Genomic DNA, 21,016 nt, shown 5'->3' on the forward strand with positions numbered 1-21,016 from the left:
TTACCGTGAGATTGGGTTGGCCACTCACTTTTATGTCTTTAGGGCTAAGTGCCAAATATCCAATCCAAATATCAAATATATATTATATTTTATTATATTAAATGATTAATATAATATTTGTAAATTTGATAGTTTCATTGTAAATATGGCGATTATCTCTAAGGTGGTCACCAGACTTTATATATGATATTTACCATCTGAATCTAACCATGTCATGTCAACAAATGGAAAGGTCAGCCAGCTGTTTTTCATCTTGCTATTTATTGTGCCTTACTTATTGTGCAACAGCCCTTTACCCCAGATACCATACTTTTACAGTTTTTAAAAAATGTTGCTTTAATTACCTTGGACACAAATTTAAATCATTAACAAGACCTTTATCTCAAAATATAGACTTATAAATACTAGACTATAATTGTATCGATTCTCATTTGCTACATAAATCTACATCATTTTAAATAAACATTAAATATAAAATAAAATTTGCGCAAAATCAACAAATGCGCCTTTTACCCCATTGTACCCTATAATTAGGCAGTATTCTAGTTTTTTGTTAGGCCTATATTTAGTGTAAATGTACCAGTTAAAGTTTTATTGGTTGTCACAAATAGGATGTTCATTCATTCAGAAGCTGTTTCTGTTGAAAATCTTAGTTTGGGGTACAACACAGAAAGCACATCACACCAGCTCACAAAATCTAAGACTAACTGTTTTGTATGTTGCAATAATCTACAGTAAAAACCTTATTTCATATATTTATGTACTTGTTGTAAACCTTGTGGTGAATTACAATTTTTTCTAAATATTAGATTGATTATACAGTGTGTGCATTGTATATAATGACAAAGCAAGATCAATTATTTAATATAAGTTACTAAGATAAGTTATTTTTTTATACTTATTTATAGAATTGTATACATCATTTTTTATTGTGGTTTTGTGGCGACCCACAAATAAGGCTGAAGAGACATTCACCAAGGGAATATACCTTTAAGGGGAAAGGGAAGTTAGTAACAGTTTCCAGTTTAACGTTGTTGTGTCGAAATCACTGCTGTCAGTTCTGAATTATTGAAGTGGAGAGTAAAGCTGACTCGACGCATCTCCGTCTCTTGTCTCCTCTTTTATCGCACTCCACATTAAATGTATTAGGAAGGACAGATATAAGAGAGCAAAATATTGACCTCATTAGCAATAATAACAGGTCCTGGGTGAATATCTTCACGTAGATAGTGACAGGACGTCATCTGCCAGACATCGAAGTAGATTACTCCATTGATATCTCGGAACATCTCCTGCATCACTGTATTCAGCTGCATTGCATACCAATCACTTTGGAAAATGTTCTGTAACAACACAGATCAGTAACAAATATTAAAATAAGAAGATGTTTTAGACAAAGTACCTTAACTCTATTGTTTGCAATTGCGAACAATCCAGACATAGCTGTTACGAAGCATAGGAGTCATTCAGATCCAAGTGCAGCTTGTCTTTATTAGACAGAGTAGTCACCAGGCAAGGGTCATACACCAGCAAACACAGCAGAGAAGATCAGGCAAAATCGTGGTCAATAAACAGGCAGGATATCAGGGCAGGCAGCAAACAAATAGGATACAGGAACCAGGCAGAAGATCAGGAACAGACAGGGGGTGCTTCTATTGCACAGGTGTATCCTATGCGGAATATGTTTTATTGACTAAACGTGACCACGTGTAAACTCTCCTCCCCCTTCACATCGGTCACAATATTTTTATTTTTTTATTGCAGTTTAAATAAACCGCACAACTCACATATTTCAACAGTGTATCTCGCTTTATTATTATTTATTATTAATTTCTTGAATAACCAAACTTCAACAACATAAGGGCAGATCCTTTGAGCGCTGCTGATGACGCTGTGAAGTGACGCTCGAGTGATCTAACACAGTCTCACCCCAAAACGTCACATACTGACGGGTCTTGACCATACGGCAACATACGACGAAAAGGGTACCCTTTAACGTCCATGTGTGACGATTCGGGTATGGTTGGGTTTAGGTATGCGTTAGGGTACCGCTAGGAGGCGCTGCTGGTGCGCTTATGTCTGCGTCTCATATTGACGTTATAGGGGTACCCTTTTCGTCGTATGTTGACGTATGGTCAAGACCCGTCAGTATATGACGTTTTAGGGTGAGACCGGACTGAGTGATCAAGTATTCCAATGTAGAAAAAGCTTTCATTCGATTCCTACGTCCTCCTTTTCTTTCCTTGCAGCCTTCCCTCGCGTCCTACAGGGGGTGGAGCTGAGACGCAAGGAAAGGAAGCGAGGAAAGGGAAACGAGGATGCACAAATAAGAATTGAGAAGCACCCAAGGTCTCAACAGGCAGGTAAACACATGGAAGAACGCTTGGAAATGTCTGCAGCAGCAAAACAAGACTTAGCCAAGAGTGTTGTGTGAGTGTGGCTTAAATGTGTGTTTTAACATGAGGTGCAGGTGTGTGTAATCAGCACAGTTCAGCTGTATGGTGTAATCAGTCCAGCGAGATAAATGATGGGAAATGGAGTCCGTAAACACCCAGGGAGTGTGTGGCTAATCGTGACAATAGCATTCAGTCCTTTTTGTAGTCTTATTTGTCTTTCACATTTTATACCTCTCCTACCATGTAGAAATTACAATAAACCTAGTAGAAATAAATAAATAGTTTGCCCAAAAAATGATTATTTCATCCACTCGTACTCATGTTTTTCGATGTCTATATTTTTAGGGCAATGTCCAAGATTCTAATTTCCATGCAAACAATTAACATTTCCTTATGTTTCTCCCACAGAACTATAATTTTGCTTTAGATGACTTAAGCCAAATGGACTATTTTATATTTTATGATCCCTTATTTTTCCTTTTTGCAGCTTGGCAGCCTTTCATTGTTCCTTTCATTGGTTCCTTGCATTGTAAGTTCTTGGACATTCTGCTAATTCTGACATTCTCTTTTTCTGTGTTCCACTGGTGAAAGTCAGTCATACATGTTTAGAATGACATGAAGATGAGTAAATGATGACAGAATTATTATATTTTTTTATGTCTAAACTTTCAATAAAAAGATAGCAGAACAAATGTAATTAATTAATAATTAATTAATTTGTTACTTTTATATAGCACATTTATTGGTACTCAAAGTGTTTACCTATGGGAGGGGGAATCTCTCAACCACTACCAATGTATTCAATTTTCTTGTTAACCATACATTTTATCACAAGAACACAATATAGAAAATGTTTCGGGTTACTTGACTGTAACCTTTTCTCTGAAAAAGCGGAAAGGAGATGCTGTGTTGATTAGCGCGTTGGGAAAACATTTTTTTTTTTTACCAGTTGTAAAGATGTGTGGCAAACACGCTAATAATTTGGTTCTGATGATGACGTAATCGGAATATGCACGTAAAAGGCTATAAATGGATTCGTGGCAGGTGCGCTTTCAGGTCATTTTGTCTGAAAAACATCCTGAACACGCCCCCAGTGTGGAAATGCAGCTCAGCATTTTATTTCCGTTAAGCATCTCAAGTAACCCGAGACGTTCCCTTTCAAAAGCTACTGTCAATGCTGCGCCGACTAGCGCTATGGAAACAAGAACACCAACACTGCCTTATTGGAAGTGTCTGCACCCTTCAATGTTGTGTCGTGTATGCGCACACGAGAAAGGTCTCAGACATGAGTTTGAGATGTTGACTTAAGGACGTGTGAGCCCGGAGTAACATGGACATGCAAACTATAGAATCTAATAAATGTGTGCAGAGAGGACCAGTCTGTCGCATCACATACTTGTTGCAAGGGGGCACCTCTTGCTAAAGCCCTGGAGGATACAACCCACCTAGTAGACTGAGCCCTATTGCCCAGGAGCAAAGCTTGACTGAGTACCTCATAGGCTAGGGTGATGGCATCCCTCACCCAATGCGACATAGTCTGCTTTGTGGCAGCCATCCCCCGGTTACAGCCCCAATAACAAATTATAAGCTGCTCTGACTTGCGCCACTGGCTAGTGCGGTGGACGTTAATAGGAAGAGCAGGAACTGGACACAGTAAGATGAGTTTCTCCTTCTCTGGCGTAGTAAATAGTGGAAGAGGACAAAAGGCTTCAAGAATGAATGACCAGATCCAGGGTCGAAAATGGAACTATGAGAAGAATATCGTCCCCTGCAGGGATGGTATTGTCCATGGCGAGCCATCGAGGAGGGATATTATTTCCGAGAACCAAACTCTTGTCGGCTAACTAGGCGCTATCAGCAAGAGGGATGACCCTTGTTGACGGACCTTGGCCAGGACTCCCGGGAGCAGAGCGATCAGTGGAAATGCATAGAGACGCTTCCTGGGCCATGGCGTCCAGACCCAGGGGGGCTTGAGGAATCAGCGAGAAGTAAATGGGACATTGCGCTGTTTTCTGTGAAGCGAAGAGGTCCACCTCTGCTTTGTAAAATATTTTCCAGTCTCTGGTGCCTCCCCTTAGCCACCCGACATAAATCTGTGGTCTAACTTTGATCGTCTGGAATTCTCTTGTTCCTGTGGCCAGTCTAACTGAAGACTGTCCACAGCATGAGTGATTACCTCGAGTAGCTCATCATATGATCTGTCATCATGAGAGGAGTGCTTAGAGGCAGTGCACTCAAAATCCATCTCCCCAAGAGAACTAACGTCCTCAGCCCGGTTTGAAGAAATGCCGGAGCGCTCCAGACACAGGCTCGATGACCTTATGATCTGGTGAAAGGACAAGAGAAAGGGAAGGACATGTCTCCCACCCTTCAAGCAGATCGACACGTGAGCCCCATGATCTTGTCATAGAGGACGCACAGGCTCACTCTTCCGAAACAAGGCGAGCCTGTACCGGAGCACTTTGATGGAGAATAAGTCGCAGTGCTCACATTCTGTGTCCTTGAGGGCTGACATAGCATGATGTTTCTCCATACATAAAATGCAAAAGTCATGCGGATCATACTCTGATATGGGCAGTGAGCATCTCTTGCTGGATTCTCTCGACATGATTATCTTTTTTTCAACTCTTTTATTTTCATTACAGAGAAAAAGAGTGAGAAAGGCTTTATTCCTGCCTGACAAAACTCCTAGCAAAAGGGTAGTATGAAAAGGAATGCAGCACACATGGCACACATTGCAATTCTGAAGAAAAAAGGAACCTGAAAGCGCACCTGTCTCCATCTATTTATAGCCTCTGTCGTGCGCATTCCGATGACATAGGTTCATGGGTTATGACATCATCATAGGTTATTTAAGCCAAATTATTGGTGTGTTTGCCAAGTTCACAGTCAATCTTGGATTTTTTCCGATATAGCTAATCAGTGCAGCATTGAGAGTAGCTTTTGAAAGGGAACTATTGCAAATAGAGTAGGATTGGACAATAAGCAATTGTACCTTTCTTCCTGCAGTGTTTCCAGACTTGATGATGACGGTAGTCTCTGGTGCACGACTCAGCAGTGCAACAACAGACTGACGGATTTTGGTGACTTCATGCACGTAAAATGTTATTGGGTGAAAAACCCGGTGGGCAAAGAATGTGAAGACAATGACTGCATAAGGACCACCAGCTATTTCATCAATATCATTGCTGATATAATGCAAGTTGCTAAAGAGCACGTTAGAAAATTGCAAAGGAACACCGTGTGGCCTCCAGTGAACAATGATATTATTTTTCAACTCTACAGCCATCAGGGGTCCACCCAAATGAGGAGTGTGGAGGTCAATCCGTTTTATGCCTAGAAAGTAAAATTTACATTAGTATCATTGCTTTAATTTCTAAACAGCTTAATGTATACAGCAGCCCCAAAAAGCTAGCCTGACTACGTCAGACTTCGTACTTCCGCTCAATTTCATTTCGCTTCTGTACTTAGTCTGAGACATCGACATGTCTCTCAGTTTTCCTCCGGCCTGAAAACAGCCAATCAACGAACAGAGGGCGGGCTGAGAGCCGTGACGTAGACGCTAAGCGCCGAGTCTGGGGAAATCGAAAACGACCGCGGATATGGAGACAATGGATGCAATTCGTTCTGTTGTGGAGAATATTCCCGGCATTTTCAAACTGAAGGACGAACAAGAAGAGTGTTTGGTAAGTTGCAGCATTTCCGACAGACTCGAAATGAACAAAGAGCTGTGTTTGACAGAACTAATCCTAACTTTGACAGTTGGCTGCAAATATTTTCCTGTTTCTCGGCGGAGACTTTCGCTCGGCCGGGCAGAGCGGAGAACCTCCCTCGGGCGGCCAGAGCGGAGATTTTCCCTCAGGCGGCCAGGGTGGATCAGGCTGTCCAGATGGCCAGGGCGGAACCTGCCATTCGAGAGACCAGTGAGGAACAGGAATGGGTGGGGCCGGCAGGGCAAGCAGTTTGGGTGGGGCCAGCAGGGCAGGAAGCTCAGGCAGGACCAGCAGGACGAGCAGCTGGAGCGGGCCTGGCAGAGCGGGTTGCTCGGGGGCGGCCTCCGGGACGACAGCTAGATGCTTGAGGACGGCCCCCGAGATGACAGCGGGCTGTTCGGGGACGGCCTCCGGGACGACAGCTGGCCGCTTGGGGTCGGCCTCCGGGACGACAGCGGGCTGTTCGGGGACGGCCTCCGGGATGTGAACCGTCTCTGGATCGGCAGACGTGACGACCTCCGTGTCTTGAAGGACGGTAGACGTCTGTTTCTTCCTCCTCCTCCGCCTACGATGGCAATACGGTGATATAGAGCCCACCGCCTCTGGGGAAGTTACAATCTCCGGCAAGGGAATGGCGGCCATCTTGTCACGAGACACAGACGCAGGGTCAGCCATCCCGTCAGGTGACGCCGGTGTAGGCTCAGTCACCCTGTTAGGAAACACAGGCGTGACTGGTGTATCCCACTGGCTCCGATGATTAAGGTATCTGGTGAACCCCCAAAAGTCCAGGATCTCCAGCCCCTTCATCTCCCACCCCAGGCAATGGGTCATCAAGGCAGACATTAAAAATTACATTTCAATGCTGCATCATTGTTATCCATACCACCTAGAGAGAGTCCAAAAAGTCTGAACCAGACATCCCACCGTCTGGCCCTGCTGGCGTAGGGCCATCAAATCTTGGAAACATCCCCTCCTCTCCTTCTCCATGTTAGGGGGAAGGATACGAAACCCCATAATGCTGGATCTTTATATTGACAGAGTCCTTCTGTCACGAAACGCACACGCAAACAGATAAGATCCAAGTGCATTTATTGGGTAATCCGTAATCGTAAATCCAGGCAGGCAAAAGGTCAAAGTCCATACAAGGCAATCCAAAAACAAGAAAAAAGAGTAACAGAGTAACAGACATCCAGAAGCAGTGTGACATTCAACAAGGACTCCGTGACAATGACTGGACAGGCAGGGTATAAATACACAGATACTAACAAGGTGAGGGGAAACAGCTGCGTGCACTGATCAATGATGAGACCGACAAGGATGATGGGAAATGTAGTTAATAAGTGTAGGACACCGTGGGGGAAGAGGACCTCTAGTGGTTACCAAGGGATACACAAACCAGACACTGTGGCAGAGTCTTGTTTGTTTTCCTAATTTATACATGTAGTTAAGCCCTCAATTTGGTTCTTCTCTTTGTCCTGTATTGTCTCTGCATAAGTGAAGCTGTTACATTGATTCTCGCCTTCTGGATTGCCTTTGTTTTTGTAAATAAAGTAAATCTGTAATTTAGATCCTCTGCTCGTCTTCCCTTGCCTGCACCTTGACAGAATAGGATCTAACTGTTGCCTTCATTGTCTTCCCCCGACAAAATCTTCCTTTGTTGGAATACTCTGCCATGGTCTGTGAGTTAGCTTAGTGCTCCCAACTTGATGATGCCACACTAAAGAAGCAAATCTATTTTGTTTAAAGTATGCCTACCCATTGTTAATGTCCACGCCCCCAACTACCACAGGCCCAGAATCCGAGCCCGTCCAGCCCCTCCTCACGCCTAGTTGACCCAGAGCAAGAGCCCACAGAGCTCCCGAACCAAAGCCAGCTGAATCTGACCAGGTGTGTGAGCCGGCCACAATGTCTGTCCAGGAGACAGAGTCTTGAGTCATTGTTCGTCCCGGAGCCCAAACTTGCACTTTCTGCATGCATGAACAACAAAGCAGAGCCCACCTTAGAACCAGAGCCCGAGCCTGCTGAGTCTGACTAGGTGTGTGGGCCGGTATCTATGTTCATCCTTGAGGGAGTGCTGGTGGAGTTGGATATCGTGGTGCAGTTTCATTCACCCTCCTAGACCTGAAATCGATTCTTCCCTGTGTTAACTCTTGGATTCCCTGATTTCCTCCTACCTTCAAGCCCTGTCTCAGCCGCTGGTTCCGTCCAGCTTCAAGTCTCATTCATCGAGGCCGATTCCGTCCAGCCCCTAGTGTCCTTTGACACTACTGGTTTCACCCGGCCCCAAGTCTCCTTCACTGCCGCTGGTCACACCCAGCATCAGGTCTCCTTCCTCACCACTGGTCCCGCCCACTCCTTTCTCCCCTGACTACACCTTCATGCTTCTTGGGCCTCTGGCTATGCCTCCCCCTCCCCCACAGGCTCCTCCTTCCCTCCGGCTCCACTGTTGTCTTCACACCCACCGATTCTGCCCCAAGCCACATCTCCACCTTGGTTCCGCCTCCACCTTGGTCCCACAAGCCTGTGGTTCTGCCCTGGCCCTCCAGTCTATTGGTGTCACCCTTGGTCTATTGCTCCACCTGGGTTTACACCTGTTACATTGATTGTTGCCTTCTAGATTGCCTTCTTTGTTTTTATAATAAAAAATATGCTGCAATATAGATCCTCTGCTTCTCTTCCCTTGCCTCTACCTTGACACACTAACAACACGGAACCCCACTGACTTTCAATGTATGGAAGAAAATCAAAAACAAAAAAATATTTTGTGTTCCACAGATTAAAGATCAGGTTTAACAACATGAGTGTGAACAAGTGATGACAGAATAAAATGTTTTGGTGAACTATCCATTTAAGTCGCACTGATTTATGTACGTGTCACTGCATTTCATACAAAATTAACCAAGTAGCATCTGAAAACCAAAACCGCATGTGCTTTTCTCAGAATTAACTTCACTTTGTGGGACCTCTGTATGTTCTTTCTGTACATTCATGCTATGAAGCCTTAAATAACAATGTTTTTTTTAAGAGACAGAAAAAAGTCACCTTTTCCAAAATCAAAGCCATTTATGTCAATGAATAACTTGCCTGGCACTTTTCTTTCTAAATACTCAAACCACTGCCTTGTGGTAGAGTCTCCCATCATGTAGACGATCTTGTTTTTAAGACAATTTCCCATTTGTGAAGAAATGAACTGTTGGGTGTTGCACATAAAAGACTTCCAGACATCTTTCAGATAAAACCCTGCAGGAACTGGTGTTGTCATGTCAGATCTGCATCTCTCCATTGTATCTAAAGCAAAGAAACTTTACTTGAAAATACATTGTTTTTAATATGTAAATTCTGCTTTTTCTTATAACTACATTTGATTTTAGATGACATCTATCTGTGTATGTTTTGACAATTTTCTATTTGGAAAGAGTGAATTACAAAATAAAAGCGAGTATGAGTCGAATTCTTGTTTTCGGTTTGCCAAATGAAAAAAAAATCTGTCATTATTTTTTTTTCTATTTATTCCTTTCCAAATTTGTAATAAAATGGTAAAAACTACACAGATCATACGTGAACATACCAATGCCTGCAGTGTTGGGAAGGACATTAATGATTTGTGTGTCTCCAGTAATAGCAACATTTGTTAATGTCCTGTGTAGAAAAATAATAATAATAACACATTTTATACAGTTTTTCTAGAGTTCTCATATTCTTCTGGAAGTTGCTTTGAATTCTTTCCCACTTACTTTGTCAACAATTGCTTCTCAAAACGATTTAATGGGCTTTCCAAACCTCCAGTAGAGTGATGAACCAGTTTGTCACAAGAAAGTTTCTTTGGTCTCTCACACTGCCACACCGTCCCTGTTTTTATATCCTTATACTCACAGCAGCAGTCGCCTTTACTCCAACTTCCATCTGCACCCCACTTAAGATTACATTGTACTACTTCACTGATCCTGGTTTTATTGGGTCCTGGCCCTTCAAAGTGGCCTCTATAGTGGCTGCGTGGAAATGAGGATTCCCTGTATTTTTTAAGAATCTGCACAACCTCACTGGAGTGCTCTAGACGTACATACACTTGTGCCTGACCTTCCCAGGGCAGAAGAAGAGCTAAAGAGTAAGTCCCATTACGGTGATCCAGAACTTCCCCGTACACACTCGCCTTCAAGAAGAAAAGAGAGGGTTAAGTGTAATGCAGAAAACTAATGTCTGCAGGTAAAGCAAGCCTGAACACCCAAACATTACAGTATACAGGTGAAACATGAAAAATGTGAATATCGTTTCACCTTTTATTGTTGAATTACTGAAATAAATGAACTTTTGCAGGATATTCTAAGTTTTCGAGTTTCACCTGTATGTAATATTGTGTAAATAAACCAACAATTAACAGGCAAATCAAACTCAATGCGAAAAATGTTGGTATATAGATTTTTTGTTTAAAAATTGTATTATAAAATATTATATTATAAGCAACACACCTTGAGCTTTGAATTGAATAGCTTTGCTTTGAAAAAATCTCCTCCATATCTTTTCAGGTTCTTGTTGTGGTCTCTGGCTGTGATGGTAACAGATATTTTTTCTCCCACTTTGTAACTCTCCTTGAGTCCCACAATAGAGAAAGTTGAGTGGACTGGGCTTGTGCTCTGATCCAGCTGAGTGATTTCTTGATCTGGACCGGGCCAGTCTAGAGCTTTCTGTAGCATATCCCACTCCTCTTCACTGATTCCCATGTCATGAGCGGATATTGTAGATGAAGAATTAATATTTCGAGGAACGGGTTTAGGTCTGGGGGGCGGAAATGTTCTTATTTGGATCCCACCTTTCAATCCCCATAGAACCTGTGAGAGGACCAGAATATCAATCAGACCAAATTCAGTTTTTTGTTCTATATATAAATTATATATTTATTGTAGATAAAGATAATTTCTGGATAATACTATAAAAGTTATGTGGATCTCATTTGCGGTTGGTGAAATCATGCACAAAGTGTGAATTGGTTAGGTCCTACTATGTAGCACTAGCAACGCCATCATGGGTTCAAAAGCAAATAATAATAATAATAAATGTTATTTATAATTTCCCTTTCTCATACTCAAAGTGCTACAGCATACAGTCAAACATTGCAGTAAAAAATAAGTATAAAAAAATACACAATTTATAAATTAAAAGCTTGACTAATGGTGCGTTCACACCGGACGCGAATAGCGCGTCAGGCGCGAGTGATTTCAATGTTAAGTCAATGCAAAGACGCGTTACACGCGTTTTACGCGCGTAACGCGTCTTTGCATTGACTTAACATTGGAATCACTCGCGCCTGACGCGCTATTCGCGTCCGGTGTGAACGCACCATAAAAAGATGTGTCTTAAGAAGTTTATTATAATTGTCTTTACTCAACAAGTCAAAAAGGAATATCAAAGGGACCTTAGTTCTCATCAAGATGGTTGTATGTTCAACATTTGATCTGCTTATTCACTTCTAAAATAATTATGAGAATACTTAAAAAAAAGTGTGTCTTTTTTTTCTTCTTAAAATACTTTCAATCCTAGATAAATATGCAGGACTCTCATTAGATTTAACCTGATTTCAGTAACAAAAAAAACAACTCTAAATGTCCAACATAACTGAACATTAAACATTACCAAACTACCAACAGCTTTCCCTTTATTGAAAAACCCATAAAGTAACACTTAAACCCTAAATATGCTCTCCTAATGCAGCCCCTGGCAAAGCATGCTGGGAACTACAGGTCCACTGCTCAGGGCTACGTTTAGCATTGTAAGCCTATAGATCTTAGAGCCTTTGCCCCCAATGGTCTCTAAGATCAACTTAGCTCACGATGCTTTTAAGGGAATGCTGCCCACACATAAATGGTTCTAATTTTGCCGTAATCGATAGATTCTCAGCTTCAACGTCCTTATTCTCGCGAGATCGTACGTGACTCACACAGAGAGCAAGAGGGAAGACAAGATGGCCGTTCACCTTGCGTGATTGGTGGGCTAGCTTGCCTGTCTGCATTTTGTGTGAAACCAACCAATAGATGCGGTTGAAATCCCTAAGTACCCTCCCATCTCCTCACAGTGAGGAAAATACCAAGCTGACATGAAGAGAGAAAGAGTAAAAAAGTCAGTGAAAGAAAAAGTCAGCGAAAAAAACATCGCAAAAACCAACGCTATCTCACGACCAATTCGTACGAATTTGTACGAGTGATTAAAAGGTGGCTAATTCGTACGAATTTGTACGACCTCACTCGTACGAATTTGTACGATTTGTCTAAACCCACGTGACGGTTGGGTTTAGGGGCGGGGTCAGGGGTAGGTCATTCGTATGAATTCATACGATTTTGGCAAATCGTAAAATATGTACGATTTAGCAAAAAACGTACAAATTCGTACGAGTGAGGTCGTATGAATTGGTACGAATTAGCCACCTCGTAAAATTTGTACGAATTGCCGTGAGATCGGGTTGGCAAAAACATATATAAAGAAGAGGGAAAGTAAGAAGAAGACGAGGAGAGATAATGGCGAATACATTAGCTGTGTCCCAATGTGAAGGCTACAGCCTCCGAAGTCCGTATTTGAAGGCCGATTGGCCGTATTTGAAGGCCGATTGCGTCACAGCGGCACGACGAAACGTCACAGCGGCGCGACGAAGGATGTCCCAATTCAAAGGCTGCACACCTGGAGGTCGCATTTTAAGGCCGATTGCGTCACCGCGGCGCGATGAAGGCTGTCCCAATTCAATTCGGCATCATCCAAAGGCCGTATTCGAAGGCCGGTTGAGTCATCGCGGCGCGACGAAGGCTACCCTGATTCAAAAGCGACGCCAAATGCACCCTTCATTTCCCCGTGAAAGAAAGGATGCATAAACGGATCCTTGCGGCCTGATTCTATCCCATAAGCCATCGCGCGCCGGTGACGACAGCATTATTATTATAAAAAATGACGGCCGAGAGTTCGGTGGTGGACGGCAAATTCACATTTAAATGTAAGTATTATGTTTTCATTTACTCAAATAGCTAGTGAGTTAAAAGCCACAAGTTTTTCTTTCTTATAAACTTCATCTTAACTCATTCATCACCATTGCGTGGCTTCATTTGTAAGGTGGTATACAACTTGTCCTAATATTTAGTTTAATAATTGTTTCAGGGAGCAAGGAGCAGACAGCTCAATTTATTAAATTGCAATTAAATAAATAAATTAAATACATTTTTATTGTAATATTTGCACTAGTCTGTCTCACTTGTGTATTATAAGAAATATCACTCACCCTATAAAGCCCACAACAATAAGAAAAGCAGTAGACAAGGCAATGGGGTTTTACTTTTATGTGTTTTTGTAGTGGTGTCATGCAAGCTACGTCTACAAAGGTTTTAACTATAAGGTTAAAACCTTTAACTATAATTTAAGGTTTTAATTTTTCATGTACCCTTTTCTGCTTTTTTATAGCAATTCTGGAGAAAATGGGTCTGCTGGGGAAGGTAACTCTCATACAGGCCAAAAAAACAAAAACAAAAAAAAAACAAGTAAGAAAGTTAATACACACATCTTAGCTGAAATGTATTGTGCTGTTGTTGTTAACAAGCCATGGTTAATTTGCTCTGCCTTAGGATTGCAAGTGTCCTGGGACAGGTGAGGGTGTGAGTGGGAAACCCACTGCTGAAACTTGGCCCTGGTTTGTCCTCATGGGCCCTGTCCCAAATGGCACACTCCGGACTTGTGGACTTCCTCAGAGTCCACACTTTGCTGACGTCATGTAGTGCAGACCTATAGGGCCCTTGGCGCGAGTCCACGAGGGCGCATTGAGAGGTATTTTTGGGACAGACTCGATCGTCACACCGGAAATAGGAAGACGGTCCGGTTGTTGTTTAAATATTATATTTCTACATTTATATATGACTCAGTAAAGCCCTGACATTCGGTTATATTTATTTAATGAATCATAATGCGATCGTAGCCTATTATTCAGCAAGCTATTTATGTTTATAAAATATAAATATATATTTATATTTATGTTTGAGATATCAACCACTGGTTGATGACCATAATGTTTGTATAAACTGTAGGTAATAACTGGTAAAATGTACACATAGGTCATAAAAACCATAATGATATTTACACTTAAATATTTTCATCTCATCCATGTTAACGTGAGCGAAAGCTCCTCCCATTCGTTGTCTGATTGGCCTTTCGCAAATTCGCGAGGATTCCTGGGTAGTTAAAGTGCGTGAAGCCTGCATCTATGCGGGCTTCGCGGAAGACCGCTTCAAGGGTACAAAGGGGGCGCTGCTGAGCACACTTCAGAGCGTTAAAATGATGAATGGGACGGCCTACGGACTCGTAGACTCAGCGAGTACGTGCAATTTAAGTCCACGAGACCGAAAGTCCACATCAAGTGCGCCATTTGGGACAGGGCCATGGATGAGGTGTTGGGACAGAGGCACTCCCTGTCCTCATTGCCTTAATCCCTGAGGACAAACCAGGGTCAAGTTCAGCAGTGGGTGCCCACGGTGAGGAGGAGCCAGAGGCACCAGCACGAGCACCAGCATCAGCACCGGCAGCACCACGAAGAAGAGACCGAGAGGACGAGGTTTTGGACTTGATTAGAGAAGACATGGGACTGCAGAGGCGAGGAGAGCACAGGAGAGGATGGACAGGCAAAAGAGAGAGTTTTCTCTTCTTGAAAGAATGATTGAGAATATTATATATATTTGTTTAACTTTTTTTAACTTATATTTTTTAAAAGGGAAAAAAATCTGTTTATTTATTTATTTTTATGCAACTTTAAATGTGTAAATAAAAGAAAATTCATTGCTCTGGACATAGTTTATTTTTGTAATGACAGTCATAATTTTTACATGAAACAAATGATTCTATACCTTTTTTCCCCCCAACTATTTACAACATACGTTAAAAAATCTCAAAATCAACATACACATTTAAATTTACAGTACATAAAATAAGAAAGAATGATGTAGACTTGTATTGAGCTGAGTGGGAGACCCTGGTGTGCTGCTGGACCGCGACGGGCTCCACAATAGAGCCCCTGGTGAGGCCTCCTGCTGGTGGGACATCATCTGATGGTCTCTGAGTGTTTGAGTGCATATTTCCACTATCCACTAAGTTTTCTACCAACCGGTTTGCAGGGCTGACTCATGAAATAAATATTGAGATACTTTATTACGCTTTATTAATAACCACTAATACCGCATTGGGGAAAAACTACTAGTCATATATTTCAAACCTTAGTAAAGCAAAATGATCTTGCATAACGTTACTCTAATGTAGGCCTAAAGGTCTCAAGAGTAAAAGTGTATTCTGCAGGGAAAAAACCTCCTTGTCATGAACGAAGTTTGTAGTTCCTTACTTACCACCACTGGTTATTCTGACAATGAAAGTAACAAAATGTAGGCCTATTGTCACAATATTAACAAGTTGTTGCTAATTACAGCTTCGTCCCATTTCAAAGGGCGCATCTGAAGCGCTCGGACCGGTGTAGCTTACGGACGATTGTTTGTGTCGCCTAGCAACAGTGACAGCTGCCGATGACGAGCGGGAGTAACATTCGCACTGGACTTTTTTATATTCAACTGGGTTTTATATTCAAATAGCGTTGAAAATCTGTGTAAATGTATGTACCAAGGTCCATTTATGTGCATAATAAAAAGAATACACTAGCCTATAAAATCGCATCAAAGTAATTATAAATGAACATTTTAACCTTCGTCTAAGCCGAAAGTACAAGACCTGAAACATCCTCACCATGTTCTCCAATAAAATATTAAACATAAAAATGGCAATAGCCAATTCTGGGTCCATAGCTGTGTACTCAAATATCAAATGAATTATCAGGATGGCTGTACTCTCGCACCGTTGCTTGGCGCCTGGAGCTGTAATCGGGAACACCTGGTTGCGCAGGAAATTCCACGAAGGCTACAATCAAAGGACGCATAGGCTGCATAATTTGAAGTCAGCGGCCTTCGATTGATGCAGCCTTCACATTGGGACACAGCTAGTGAGAGACGTACTTGCGGTGGTTCTGGAGAGCAGCGACGAGGATGAAAGGCGATTTTCCGAGCCTGATGGATTTTGTTCTGATGAAGATGAGGATTATGATCACAGAAGAGATCCAGTTGAAGATGGGTAAGCGTATTTATTTTATAAAAACCTTGTTCGCATGGTGCACTTTGTGCTAGGCTAACTGTGACCATCTTGGCTAAAATAAGCTGCGCTGTGCTGCTTTGTGTATCTGAACTTTGACAAATTGACTGCGCCTTTAGCAAAGTGTTTACTTTATGTAAAAGTTATTTTTTTGTGTAAAACTGTGGTACACTTACAAATAGTAACGATGTAGGCTGTTCTTGGTGGTCTCCTTTTGATAACTAATGTAATATTTCTTCACCTCAATTCACAATTTGAATAACATTATCTCTTGTAGTGATGAATTTCATATAATTGTATTTATATTTAGTAGGCCTATATTTACACTGAATGTAAAATTGAAATCTCTGTAGAGTTTTGAAATGGAAGAGACCGTATTCCCACATCTCATTCAGGTGTTATTTGCTGTGATTTGGGGTGGACAGGACAGCTAGCACTAGCCTGGTTCTACCAGACTCTCGTACATTTCATTTGTACAGAGAGTCTGGCCTCTCTCCATTGACAAGCGTTAACTTCCTTGTTGGCGGGTATGATGTTGAAGTTTAAAACTATTGGATCTGTCCAGAGCCACTCTGGATCTGCCATAACCAATCGCTAACGTTTGGTCATGATGTATGTCATGCGCCTGAACCGTCCATAAACACGTATCCGAATGATCAGAGGATTGTGTTTAGAATAAGATGTCTGTCAACGAAAGCTGCAGGTTTTGTTCTTCGAATTTAAGAATTCACGGAACAAATTCTAAATGTATATTTGACACTAAGGACAGTGATAATGTATTCAGTCAACTGTCGAAGCTGGGTCTAATCATTAACAATACGCCGCTGCGCTCGGTTCAGATCTGCCGCAAATGCTGTGTAGTGATCAGTGATCGCTCGCATCTTTCTCCGCTGCCATTACTGAACTACAACTCAAACTAACGCACGACATCAACGTCATCGTTCTCAGCCACTCCCTCTGGCCACACCAACACAGTGAGAAAGACACAAGAAATATATAAAAATAGTATTTTATTATTTCTATAAATTAAGTTTACAATGACAATATTAAAATGACATCTCAAAAACCCAGGGAGAAAATAAAACCATGGATTGTCCAATGTTCTGTCCCAGGGTGAAACAATACCCAAGTCCAGTCCAGCCTGGAGTCACCTCCGTGTTTCCCCTGTCGGCGGCACCGAATGTCTTGCTTCAGCGGAGCTTCGAATAGCCTATTCCAAATCCAGAACCAGGAATTCCGTGGTGCCGCTCTGTGTCTGTCAGTGGAGAAATCGTAACATCAATGGGCAGCCTGCTCGTAGCCGGCACTTCAAAACAATCTTGGGTGGATAGAATGACAACTTTCCTTTCCTATACTTCACGTGGGCTCGTCAACAATACTGCCGTATCCGCTGCTCTGCCATCGGCCCCGGGATCTAGCGCTTTCACAGAAATGAACAACTAAAACGACTCAAGTGCTCGACCAATGCATTTGGTTCAAATGCTAAAAACATACACGCGCATCAACGTGGGAAAAAAAGGACCACTTCCCTTTAGTCAGAGTTTTGTGAGCATTGACACTGCAGAGTCTGGGAGTCGGCTCCACCAAGGCACAGGAGATCCAGTCAGCAGCAACACCGAGGGAAAAGAAGATTCGCAAGACAGTCCACTGCAGCGCACGGCACGTCCATCCGCCCAGAGCTTTGTTTTTCTTCCTCCCGGTAAGAGATCTAACCTCCTTTTATTGGGAATGGTCTGATCAGCTGGCAAATTAGTTTGCTGATGTAAACGGGGTTCTACAGGTGTCTCAATCAGTGTTTGTTGTTGCAGTTTGTGAAAGAGGGGAAACAGTACTATCAAATGTCCAGCAACATCACAGCAAACAATATAATAAACCAATCCACAGCAAACCACAAGGAATGAAAATCACAGCAAACAAATATAGAAGTTAAGAAAAAGATCCCTATATCAATCAATAACAATTCCCAGAATAAAGTAAGGTTAACCATCAATCACACTGCTCCACTTATTTTATATTATATGACGTGTGTGTGTGTGTGTGTGTGTGTGTGTGTGTGTGTGTGTGTGTGTGTGTGTGTGTGTGTGTGTGTGTGTGTGTGTGTGAGAGTGAGATCTGGAATGAAGACAAGAGAGGAGGAGTAAACTTTATTTCAATGAAATTGATAATGCAAGTCCTAACTTATGTTTTTGTGTGTTTTTTCAGAGAGGATTCATATCTACCAGGGCCCAGTGTAACAGGCAGCCTCACCTGTGCCTGCCACCAGGTCACCACCAGCCCCTACACCACAGTCATCATCACCAGCCCGGCCGGCCAAGAGGTCCCGTAACCCCCAGCATCAACCAGCACCCCCACCTACACAGCAGCCAGCTCCACTGTCCTGGAAGACGGGAAAAAACCCAGATATCGCTCCTCCTGTCTCCAGGTTTCAACCAGCTCGAACACCAGGGCAACAGCTAAGCTCCACTTCCACAAATACACCCCTCGACCTCTTCAAACTTGTCTTCCCTGTACAAACCATACAAACACTGTGCCAAAACACAAACAAGCAGGCTGCTAAACAAATGGCACAGGGAAAGAAATGTAAATGGTTAGATGTGAACATAGGGGAGTTTTACAAGTACATTGGACTGCTTCTGTACATGGCCATGGTGAAACTCGACAGCATTGCAGATTACTGGAGACAGAATCACTTCTTTTCTTTGCCACTTCCAGTACAGAACATGCCACCGGACAGATACAGAGCACTTTCTTGGAACCTTCACCTTAAGAGGATGTCCAGAACGACAAAAAAAAGGGCACAGCTGACCATGACAAACTTTTCAGACTGAAACCCCTGATGACCACCATCAAAAATGCCTGCAAGTCATTGTATCATCCTCACAGAGATGTGGCTGTGGATGAAAGAATGGTCGCATTAAAGGCCAAAAGTAGGATGACGCAGTATAGGAAGGCAAAACCGATAAAGTGGGGATTTAAGTTGTTTGTCTTGGCAGATTCACGGAATGGCTATACAGTGGACTTTTCTGTTTACACCGGCAAAAGTGACATCCCCTCTGGACATGGCCTTTCCTATGATGTTGTGATGTCCCTGGTACAACCATGTTACCTTGGCACGGGCTACCACATTTACATGGACAATTTTTATTCTAGCCCCAAGCTCTTCAGGGCTCTCCATGAGAAAAAAATTGCTGCCTGTGGGACCTACAGGGAGAACTGCAAGGACTGCCCTCGGACAACAAATAACGCCCTCACAAAAAAATCAGAAAGAGGCTCCATAAGATGGATCCGGGACGGCCCCCTCATCTATGTGAAATGGATGAACACGAGGGAAGTATCAGTCTGCTCCACACTTCACACAGCACACTCTGGTAACGCTGTGTGCAGAGGAGGGTGAAACAACAAGATGGCTTTTAGACAAAGACATCAATCCCCTGTCCCACACCAGTTATGGAGTACAATCAACACATGGGGGGAGTTGATCATTCAGACCAGCTCATTCAGTATTACTCTACACAAATCAAAACAATGCGCTGGTACAGACACCTATTTTACCATTTTCTGGACATTGCCACCACCAACAGCTACATCCTCCACAAGGAACTCTGTCTGGCCCAGCAAATAACACCCATGACACACAGAGCTTTCATGGAGGAGCTGACTGTTGAACTCTGTGGTAAGCCTCTCCACACTGCTCTGGTCCCAGTACCTGCAGGTCATATTCCTGTGCCAAATGCAGTTCATGAAGCAGATTTTTCCAAAAAAGCCACCACAGGTCTTAGCAGGTGTAAAATCGGACTTATATTTTTCTATAAGGGATCTAGGGCGATCTAGGGCGGCCACCCTATCATCGCTGTGAAGAAGGTGGAGGCTAAGATGAGCACTACGTCGAGCTTCGTGCAGGAGACTGAGTTTGAGAGCGGCCTGCGGTCGAGCATCGAGGCAGAAAAGGCCTGGAAGGTTTTCTGCACCTCCGAAAAGCGATCCACAATCCCGCTTACCGCTGGGCCAAAGAGGCCGGCGGAGGAGAGCGGGGCGTTGAGGAACACAGCTCGCTCCGATTCACACATGTCAGCTAGCGTTAGCCAGTGTCTCTCCATGACAGTGAGCGAGGCCATGCACCTCCCAATGGCCCGGGCTGCGGACTTAGTGGCGCAAAGGAAAGGTCCGTTGCGCTGCGCAGGTCCGTGACGACAGTCTGGTCCGGGCCCTTCTCGTCCATTTGGCAGAGGAGATCAGCCTGGAGGATATGTATGACTGCCATCAAGTGCAGGGCGGAAGCATCTTGTCCAGCGGCGGAGAAAGCGCGGCTGACGAGAGCTGACGTGGTCCGGCAGGCCTTAGATGGGAGGGCAGACTTTGAGTGCCATCTCGCGGATGGCGGGCAAAGGTGCGCTGCGACCGCTTCCTCTACTGGGGGGGATCTGGTTGTATCCCTTCTCGGTGGCTCCATCTACTTGAGAGAGAGTCGCGGAGACAGGTGTAGCAATAACGAGTCTCGGGGAATATTAGTTCAAATGGAGTGGATATTCATGAGTCTATGAATATGATTTGCTTGTTGTCTACAGATATTAACCTTCCCAATAAAGGGAATATTTAATCATGTACAAGTAACCTTTATCAAATTAGTTTCAGTTATCTGACATTTTTGTTTGTCCTGCAAACTTAAAATCTGACTTCCTCATTCCATATCAATAAAAGTACCGTTCTTTCAAACTTCCAAGGAAAATTAAATCTCTGATCAGGACAAATAATATTTCCTAT

General features: G+C 43.0%; 1 protein-coding gene and 1 long non-coding RNA gene across 2 annotated transcripts in view; one reads left to right on the forward strand and one right to left on the reverse strand.

The window, feature by feature from the left end:
* Positions 1 to 249: 249 nt before the first annotated feature.
* The window catches only part of LOC306992398 (NXPE family member 3-like), a 29,375-nt gene continuing 8,608 nt past the window's right edge, over positions 250 to 21,016 (reverse strand). The window contains exons 4-9 of the mRNA XM_079601227.1: positions 10,576 to 10,935; positions 9,844 to 10,259; positions 9,678 to 9,748; positions 9,194 to 9,397; positions 5,392 to 5,732; positions 250 to 1,343 (exon numbers count right to left, since the gene is read on the reverse strand). Of these exons, the coding sequence (XP_079457353.1) occupies positions 1,146 to 1,343; positions 5,392 to 5,732; positions 9,194 to 9,397; positions 9,678 to 9,748; positions 9,844 to 10,259; positions 10,576 to 10,935 (1,590 nt within the window). The 3' untranslated portion in view covers positions 250 to 1,145. The remainder of the gene's footprint in view (positions 1,344 to 5,391; positions 5,733 to 9,193; positions 9,398 to 9,677; positions 9,749 to 9,843; positions 10,260 to 10,575; positions 10,936 to 21,016) is intronic.
* On the forward strand, positions 12,628 to 13,783 carry LOC306992891. The gene is made up of 3 exons (XR_013796363.1): positions 12,628 to 13,082; positions 13,544 to 13,575; positions 13,705 to 13,783. It is a non-coding gene; the product is annotated as an uncharacterized lncRNA (long non-coding RNA).

Source organism: Phoxinus phoxinus (assembly GCF_949152265.1).
Source record: "Phoxinus phoxinus genome assembly, chromosome: 24".
Lineage (NCBI taxonomy): Eukaryota > Metazoa > Chordata > Actinopteri > Cypriniformes > Leuciscidae > Phoxinus > Phoxinus phoxinus.